At 40.4% G+C, this 8,738-nt stretch overlaps 1 protein-coding gene across 1 annotated transcript in view; it reads right to left on the minus strand.

Annotated features, from left to right (window-relative positions):
• Slc25a21 (solute carrier family 25 member 21) overlaps positions 1–8,738 on the minus strand; it is a 463,351-nt gene that overhangs the window by 18,343 nt on the left and 436,270 nt on the right. Inside the window, exon 7 of the mRNA XM_021202516.2 lies at positions 6,882–7,046. Within this exon, the coding sequence (XP_021058175.1) occupies positions 6,882–7,046 (165 nt within the window). The remainder of the gene's footprint in view (positions 1–6,881; positions 7,047–8,738) is intronic.

Here is an 8,738-nt window from a genome sequence, read left to right on the forward strand (position 1 = left end):
CACACACACACACACACACACACACACCACACACACCTCAATTTTTACTCTGAGCTAATGATTATGAACTGTTTCTTGCAAAAGCAAACCCTTTGAAGATGGAAAAAAAATTCTGCAAAGCATTAGAGATTAAAAAATTAAAGAAAAATCTAGAAATATCTCATGCCAGTCAGAGCTGATGAAATCTCAAGGTCCCTTGGAACAAGAGAACGAGCAATTGGCGGATGAAGGGACTGAAACAATAACCCCATAAACAGGCTGTCCAGAGTGAATGGCAAGGCAGCCTGCCTACAGCAAAGAGGGGATAATGCCTTCAAGGAGCACCAGCTCCTCATCGTGCTTTATAACAACACGATGACGTTCTTCAACATGTTTTAATGATTATCATACCTTCCCCTTCACAAAGGATTGATTTATTATGGTTTAGATTTAAAGAATACTGGTTTCCCAGTTTTGAGTCAGGCTTAGATTACAGAGCACATAAAAATCAATGACTTTGTTCTAGGCAAGGAAAACTTAGTGTTCATTTAAGTGCAAAAAGAATAGTCCCAGGGAAAACCCCCTCACGCGGTTCTACATGCTAACTGCGCCCACCGCGGCCCACAGCACCTCTCCCGCTTCCCACTGTCGTCATCAGCACCACCACACTTAGCACTTTTACGGCATCTTAACATTTGCAAACTACTTTGTATATTGTTTATTTTAATTCTCAAAATGACTTATCCAATATAAAGAACAACCATAGCTTTTCATTTTATAAATAAATTGCCTGCAGCTCAGAGCAGTAAAGTGATTGGCTCAAGGTCATTTAACTATGACCGAATGGGGCTCTCTCTTCCCATGGACATTAACTGATGCTTTCCAGTTGTGTATCTCCAACTTAGACCGCTTCTCTCAAACCCCGGAACCATATCCAGCCAATAGACTCCCTGTCTCTCCGCTGCAGTCCCAAACACAGTTAGACTCAGTTTCCTGACTTAGCCCATACTTTCTTCTACTAGCTTGTTTCTCTTTCAGCGTGTTTTCCTTAGTGAAGGGCATCATTATTACCCTTTTAGCTGCCCAATTTAAAAAAAAAAAATCTAAGTAACAATTTTATCACCTCAATATACCATCTCAGCATGCCCATATATATTCTGCCACCTCATCGTGTACATTTCTCATTCTTTCCTGTCTTCACGACACTGGTCTTCAGTCCCTGTGGTCTCAGATTGGGACAGTCTGCAGACTCGCACTCCACCCTTCTCTCCCAGGAGCACTGCACCCATTTCCCACCGGAACCAAAGTGAGCAGGTGATCCCCGTGCCTAAACTCTCTTGTTGGATTCCTAGCTACTCTGGTTTGGGTATTTTTCCTCATTACAACCCGATTCTATAATTTAAAAAAATATTCTTATATTTTTATAACATTCTTCTCCCTTCCCAAACTCTCCCAGATCTCCCCCCCCCAACTTCTTTATCACTTTTTTTTTTTGGTCATTTTTCATTGTTATATGTTTCCCTCCCCGATTCCTCCCAGATTGTCTCCATCTTCCTACCTACCCATTTTTATGCTCTCTCTCTCTCTCTCTCTCTCTCTCTCTCTCTCTCTCTCTCTCTCTCTCTCTCTCTCTCTCTCTCTCTCTCTCTCTCTCTCTCTCTCTCTCCTGACTCTTCCCCCATTCTTTTAGTTTTAGAAAAAGAAAAACCTCACAAGAATGAATTTTAAAATTAAGGAAAACAAAGAGACAAACCAACAAGAAATCAAACAGCAGCAGAACACAATGAAACAAGTCCACGAAAGCAATGCCAAACACTGAGTTCCTTTTGTGTTCACTAACTACTCACTCTTAACAAAGAAATACAGATGCAAAAGACCACAAACATGGAGTCCATCTGTGTTGGCTGACATCTTCTGAGCATGGGGCTTGCCCTGGACTGCCGTTAATATATCCAGTGTCACTCCTTTGGAGAAAACTCATTTCCCCTCTCCCAGTAGCTGCTATTTGTAAATAGTTTCCTGGTTTGTGTTGGGATCCTGTGGACACCTCCCCCACTTTGTGCAGGTATTTTGTGTGGCTTGAGCTTGTACACATCTTAGGCATGTTGTCACAGTGTATGTGAGTTTACATGTGGGTTGGCCCTGTTGTGTCTAGAAAATGTTCTTTCCTTAAATTTTGAGTTTGAGATTTAATTGCCAATGTGATGGTTCTGAGAGGTGGAGAGCAGTTTCAGAGGTGCCTGGATCAAGGAGGCTCTCCTTTAGAAAAGCATCAGCTCTGTTCTTAAGTGTCCATCACTCTGAGAATGGGTTGCTGGGAAGTGCTTGGACTCTTTCGCTCCCCAAAGTCTGTGTGTGCACTTTTCGGGTTTTCTTCTGTCACCGCCCATTTACTATGATGTAGAAGAACCTCACTAGATGTGACTCCCAAATAAACCTCTTCTGTATAGATTATCCAGTCTCAAGTCTTTTTCTATAATAATAGGCAATGAATGAAGACATCAGTGCTTTTTAGGTAAAGACACCGATTCTCAGTGTGTCTTACAATGGTCAGTGTGGCCTTATATAGCCATATTCTTGGCCTAACAATTATGCATTTATTACATGGGGTATCTTTCATTTATCCAGGACCACCAATCCCCTCCCAATTTAGAGCTTTGACCCTGTATGTCCTATATGTTATAATGCTTCTATCCATTTCTGTCTCTGTCTAAGGGCGATCCTGTCAGCTCCAATGCCATTTCATTAGGGAAGAAGCCTTTCCGGACTCCAGGTTGGGATCATTCATAACTGTGTGTGGGGGTTTCGCTGTTGATTGTTCTCTTTTATCCTGAAAGCCCTCTATTATGACAGCTTCTCATTTTTGTATCCCCTGGTACTCACCATGGGGCCTGCCACCTGTCAATCACTCAGAAAATATGTGTTAGAGTGACATTCAGAACTGATAACCCTGGACTTCATGTACAGCATTCCTCCTACCCACCCATATAGGGGGCCCAAGTGGGAAGATCATTAAGCAAAAGGAACACGCTATTTTAGTTTGGGAACTAAAGTGTGGGAATGAAATTCTGAACCTCCATAGCAAATATCATCAACCAGTATGATGTCCAAAGTTCGCTATGATTTCAAAGCATTGATAGTCAAATATCTAGGGAGCAATTTCTTGGCTTTCTCCACTAGTGTAAAGGTGTAGAAAGGGTTACAGAAGGGTTTATTGCACTTTCACTATATATTGAGACAGGGTCTCATTTTATAGTTCAGGCTTCCCTAGAACTCACTAGCCAGCCCTGGTTCACAACGCCCCCAGCTTCAGTCTCCTAAGTGTTGAAATTATTATAGGTGTGAGCCACCATACCCAGCAACATTTACTTTTAAAAATAATTATAACCAGCATTTCCACAGCTTCCATACCAGATGATACTTTGAGTAGTGTGTGAGAGAGTGAGAAGTCTGGCCTTGAGTCTTTATCTTGATAGAGCTATAGCACAAATTTAAAAAGTCACTTCCAATTCTGTTCAAGAGGTTGAAGCAGGAGGATCATGAGGTTAAAACTAGTCCTGCCTATATATTAGGTTCAAGTCCAGAGCAGGACTGTAATAGTAAGACTGAGCCAAAAAAGCTAAAATGTATCACGGGGGCCCCAGTGGAGGAGTTAGAGAAAAGACTGAAGGAGCAGAAGGGGTTTGCAACCCCATAGGAAGAACAGCAATAACAACCAACCAGAGCTCCCAGGGCCTAAACCACCAACCAAGGAGTACACATGGAGGGACCCATGGCTCCATCCTCATATGTGACAGAGGCGTTAATGGGAGAAGAGGCCCTTGGTCCCGAGAAGGCTTCACGTCCAGTGTAGGGGAATGCGAGGGTGGGGAGGTTGGAGTGGGTGGGTGGGGGTACAACCTCAGAGAAACAGGAGGAGGGGGGATGGGATAAGGTTTTGGGGGGATCAGGAAAGAGGATAACATTTGAAATGTAAAATAAAATATCCAATAAAAATGATTATGCATAAAAAGCTAAAACATTAATAAAAATATATCTTTAAAAGACTTTTCTTATTAGTTTTTATTTCACGTTCATGAGTGCTTTTCCTGCGTCTATGTACACTGCACACTCACCCGCATAGGCCACAGAGGCCAGTTGTCAGCTGCCATGTGGGTTCTGGGAATTGAACCTGAGTCCATTGCAATAGCAACAAGTGCCCTTAATCGCTAAGCCATCTTTTCAGCCCATATCTTTTGTTTAAAAAGCTGGGAGAGAACTTAATATTCCTTAGGGTCCTGGTTAATAAATTAAGCCTTTGTTTATTAGTCTAGTCTCAACATAGGGAATGTTAGCTAAAAGAAAATCCCTTTGTTAAACACTCATTGACATTTTACTAAACAGATTTACACACACACACACACACACACACACACACACACACACACACACACACTGGACAGATAACAGAGTCTAGGGAGTCTTGGGAAAGCAGCTCACGCCACGCCTTCCTGTTCTGTTCTCTAGAGCTTTTTCTGCACTGTGGTAGCCTGTCTATACTGCAGAGAGGTCATTAAGATTTTGGCTATTGCCAAAACGCCCGCTTTGGCAGTCTACCGAGGTAGCATAGGGAAACTGACCTCGGCAATGTGAAAATCTCCATTTTAAGAAGCATTTCCAAAACCAAACATCTCACCTCCGGGACACAAAGGCCCTCTTGTGCTATTCTCTTTTTCTTGGGGTTCTGTTTGATTAGGGCGAGACTCACTCTAGCTCTAAGCCATTCAACTGTAAACTCTCTTCCAGCTTCCTATACACTAACACCAATTAATATAGTGGCTCTCTCTAATGCCAAGGTATCCCTAAGGTACGCAGTGAAAGGAAACACACTTCCCATTCATTTCTTCCTTCGCTCACGTGATTCATTTAATATAGATTTCCCGAGGACCTGCTCTGCACCAGGCACTGTTATAATCTCTGAGGATACAGCAGTGGGAAAAAAACAATCCAGGAAAAGCCCCTGTCCTTATTAACCTCCATTTTTATATGTGCTTTATAAAAGGGATGGGGGGGAGAGCAGTGCAGAACTTGGCATGCTGGAGGGATAAATGCTAGAAAACCCATTGTTTTTAGACAACATTGATTTATAACAAATTAAAAAAATGTGATGGGATTTGTTTTTAGAATAGCAGTCCAAATTTAGAAAAATGGAATTTGAGAGTTTGTAAAGCATTTTTTTTTCATACACGATTAAGAAGTATTATTAAGTATTATTAACTAATGGCTCTTAACACATTGCTTGTCTAAATATAATCAAACATTTTTCAATATGCCCATTCAGTGGCCTTTTTCATGGCTTCTTGAGAGCTTCTTTGAGGAAAGGGAACACTTTATAAAGTGCCTGGTATACAGAGAGGAGCACTTGACATTTGGGTTGTGAGTCTAGCCTTTAATGGTTGAGCCATCTCTTTAACCCATGAGAGGTGCTTAATTAAAGTGCTTATTGAAATAAGACATTGTATTCGTATTAGTAACAAAAGTTGATTTGCAAACAGACAAGAAAAATGGCTCTGTCTGTTGTTTGCCTTTATTTTTAAGAAAAATAAAGAAATTGCTAGGTTTCTGGTCCTTTTCACTTATACTGAACATATACTAACTTAATTGTAGACTGCTTAACTCCAGAGTAAAGTTTGAAGTTGTAGATATTTACTTACCTTAAAGATAAGGTCTTGTTATGTAGCTCAGGCTGGCTTAAAGCGAGTGCGGAAGCTCTTACCTCAGACGCCAGCACACTGAGATTACACACATGAGCTACTCCTTGCGGATTCTTTCATCGTTTTTTTATAGTCACATGCATGTATAGAATGCACTGTGGTCATGTTCACCACTAGCTTCTCTCATCCCTTCCAACTCTTGCTGGTTCCTCTGTCCCCAACTGTTCTCCTTCCATTAAAAAATACCTAGTAACATGTGACTATATATACATCTTATTGATCTCAGATTTCTTTCTTAAATAAAAAGTAATTTCATTTTACCTTAATAACTATACATTAAAATAAAGTTGTAAGGTAATAAGATATATCAGTATTTAATTTGTGAAAATAATTTATATAATCCAATTTATTGTAGATAATTTACAGCTGGCTGAAGTCTTTCGGTAGCTAGAGAAATGAAGGAATTAACCACTTCTCTAATGTTATGTGAGTTGCTTTTGTCAGAGTCTAAAACGCAGAATCGTCATCATGAATGTGAAGCTCCGAGGAGGGAAACACTGGGGTGTGTGACTTACAGGTACACCATAGGCAGTTTTACAGTGTAGGAGTTGGAAGACCTTTGGCTTCTGTAGGTTATCATGAAGAGATAATGGAATACCCACCATTGTTATGTTATTATAAGAGCAAATGACTTCAGGAGTGGTTTACGCCTCACCAAAATTAACCTAAGTAATTTTACAGTGAGTATCAACCTACCATCTGAAATATAGCCTGACCTTTCCCTTGTGAGCTCAACTGAATTGGAGTTTGAAAAAAAAAAAAAAAAACAAGACAAAACAAAGACAAAGCAACAAACCCGACTCCATGGTTTTGGGAAAGTGATATGAGTGAGGTAGAGATGAAGTGATTATGATGCTTGTAGAAATTTCTAGGAGTGATTGAATGGGAAGTTTTCACATCTACAGGAGACATTCTTCCTGGCGATTAACCTCCCCATCAAGACTTGGGTTCAGACTCGGTTTTACTACTGACCTTCAGAAGTCCCCGTTTCTGGATTTGAAAGGGACATAATACCACTCAATGCATAGGCTGACGGGGCAAATAGATAACGGATGTGAATTTGGTTGGACATGTTAAATACTCTATAGATGAAGCTACAAACATTGACATGTTTTCCACCCAACAGAACTTAAATGATTGTATAGTTACCTTACTGGATGGAATAATATTTTTGACGTTGTGGTAGAAGCCAAAATAAATCATGTTGAAAATTCCATGACGTCCCAGAGTTGCTGTCAATCCTTTGTTGAGGCCCTGGAACCCCAAGCCTTCCTTCTTAATGATTTGTCTTGCATAAGCAAAAGTAGATGGTTGCTGTGTAAGAGAAAAACGAGCAAGAGACATCATTTTGGGACCATGGGAGGCAACAAATTACTACACTAATGTCCTTTCATGCCAGAATTATGAGAAACTATTTTCCAAAACAGGAAAAATGTCATGTTTATATGTGTGCTTTTAAAAACTAGATCTCCTTCCCTACCCCTTAAACCCCCAAACTTTCTGTACAACATCAGACTTTATAGAGAATTGTTAGCAAAGAAAAATAATCTTTTGTGGCACTAGTAAAACTAATGTCATGTAATAATTACCATCATTTTCAACATGTAAATAATTGTATCCAGTGCTGGATTTACCCACTCTAAAGGAGAGATTATCCATATAGATATGTTAATAATTCATAACTCCATGTCATCCAAAAGGAATTTATATTTGGCTACTCCATCTAGAATGTTTACTTTATACATTATGCTTTTTTTCCAAGCTAATTTCAAAATTCATCTCAAATCCATTGCCTCAGTGATTTTGAACTCATGCTAGTTTAGAAACCAACCATGGATAACCATCTCTTCACATAGATGGGCGATCAGTGTATATGTCTCTTGCTGTGTGGATCTGAGAGTAAGAGGTTATCTTCACTTTGTTCCTTTCCACCCCTGTGGCTATTACCAAGACTGAAATACCTTGCCTGATGGAATCCAATCAGCTGCTGCCTTCGGAGCTTGCTAAATAGTGCACTCTGGTTCTCCCCGAGATTTACAGTTCATCACAGTACAGTTACAAGCATTCACACACATTTTTAAGAGTATGAGTGATTGCCTCTTCTTTGGAGTTGCTCCACAAAGGAGATCTCTCTTCTTCTCTTAGCTTTTAGGTTTTGCTCTCCTGAGACAAGCTCACATGACACCTGCTCAGTGTTCTGTTGGAGCATGATGCTGCAATGGCCACAGCAGTGTGCCACACTTTTGATTCAAAGTATTCCCCTATTATTTGCAATCAAAACCACACCAGCAGCTGAATAGAAGGGAAGAAAAGCAACCAAGGCTTTTCACCCAACTGGTAATTTATGCTATGTGATTGGCAAAATACATTTAAATGTGCTTATTTATATAATAAATGGTATAGTTTTCACTAATTTTTTTAAAGTTCCTACCAGCTACAATTCTATAATTATCTCTACCTCTTTTCATTTATGAGGATTAATCACAATAAGTCACCCTAAGCAAGCCCTTCTTTGTAATGTGAAAACACCACAAGAGAATGTACCTTGAAGCAACAAAATTCATCTCACAAACCGAGAAAATTCTCTTGAGGCTAAAGTCTATTCTGCGTTCTACAATGGGGCCTTTTTATGTGTGCTTTGGTGTGTTGACTAACACCCAAATTATTTCAGTTCCCAGAAGTGATGAGAAGTTGTCTACCAGCTCATGTCTGGAGGTGCTGAGCAAGCTACATAAGCCTCTGCTCCCTCTGAGGAAGGCAGCAGAGAGTCAGGGAAGGAGAAGGGCATCCTTAGGGACAGGAGGAACGGGGCAGACATGAGTAGTCCCAAATGCAAGTGTGATCTCGTCCTCTTCTCTATCCTCTGTCTTCTAACATCCCAGGGGCAGGAGGGGCCCGAGGGAGCGTTTAATTTTCTCTAAATTTTATTTTATGAATCTAAATGTTTTGTCTGCATGTAGGTCTCTGTATTGTAGTGTGTGTGTGTGTGTGTGTGTGTGTGTGTGT

Source organism: Mus pahari, chromosome 7 (assembly GCF_900095145.1).
Source record: "Mus pahari chromosome 7, PAHARI_EIJ_v1.1, whole genome shotgun sequence".
Taxonomy (NCBI): domain Eukaryota; kingdom Metazoa; phylum Chordata; class Mammalia; order Rodentia; family Muridae; genus Mus; species Mus pahari.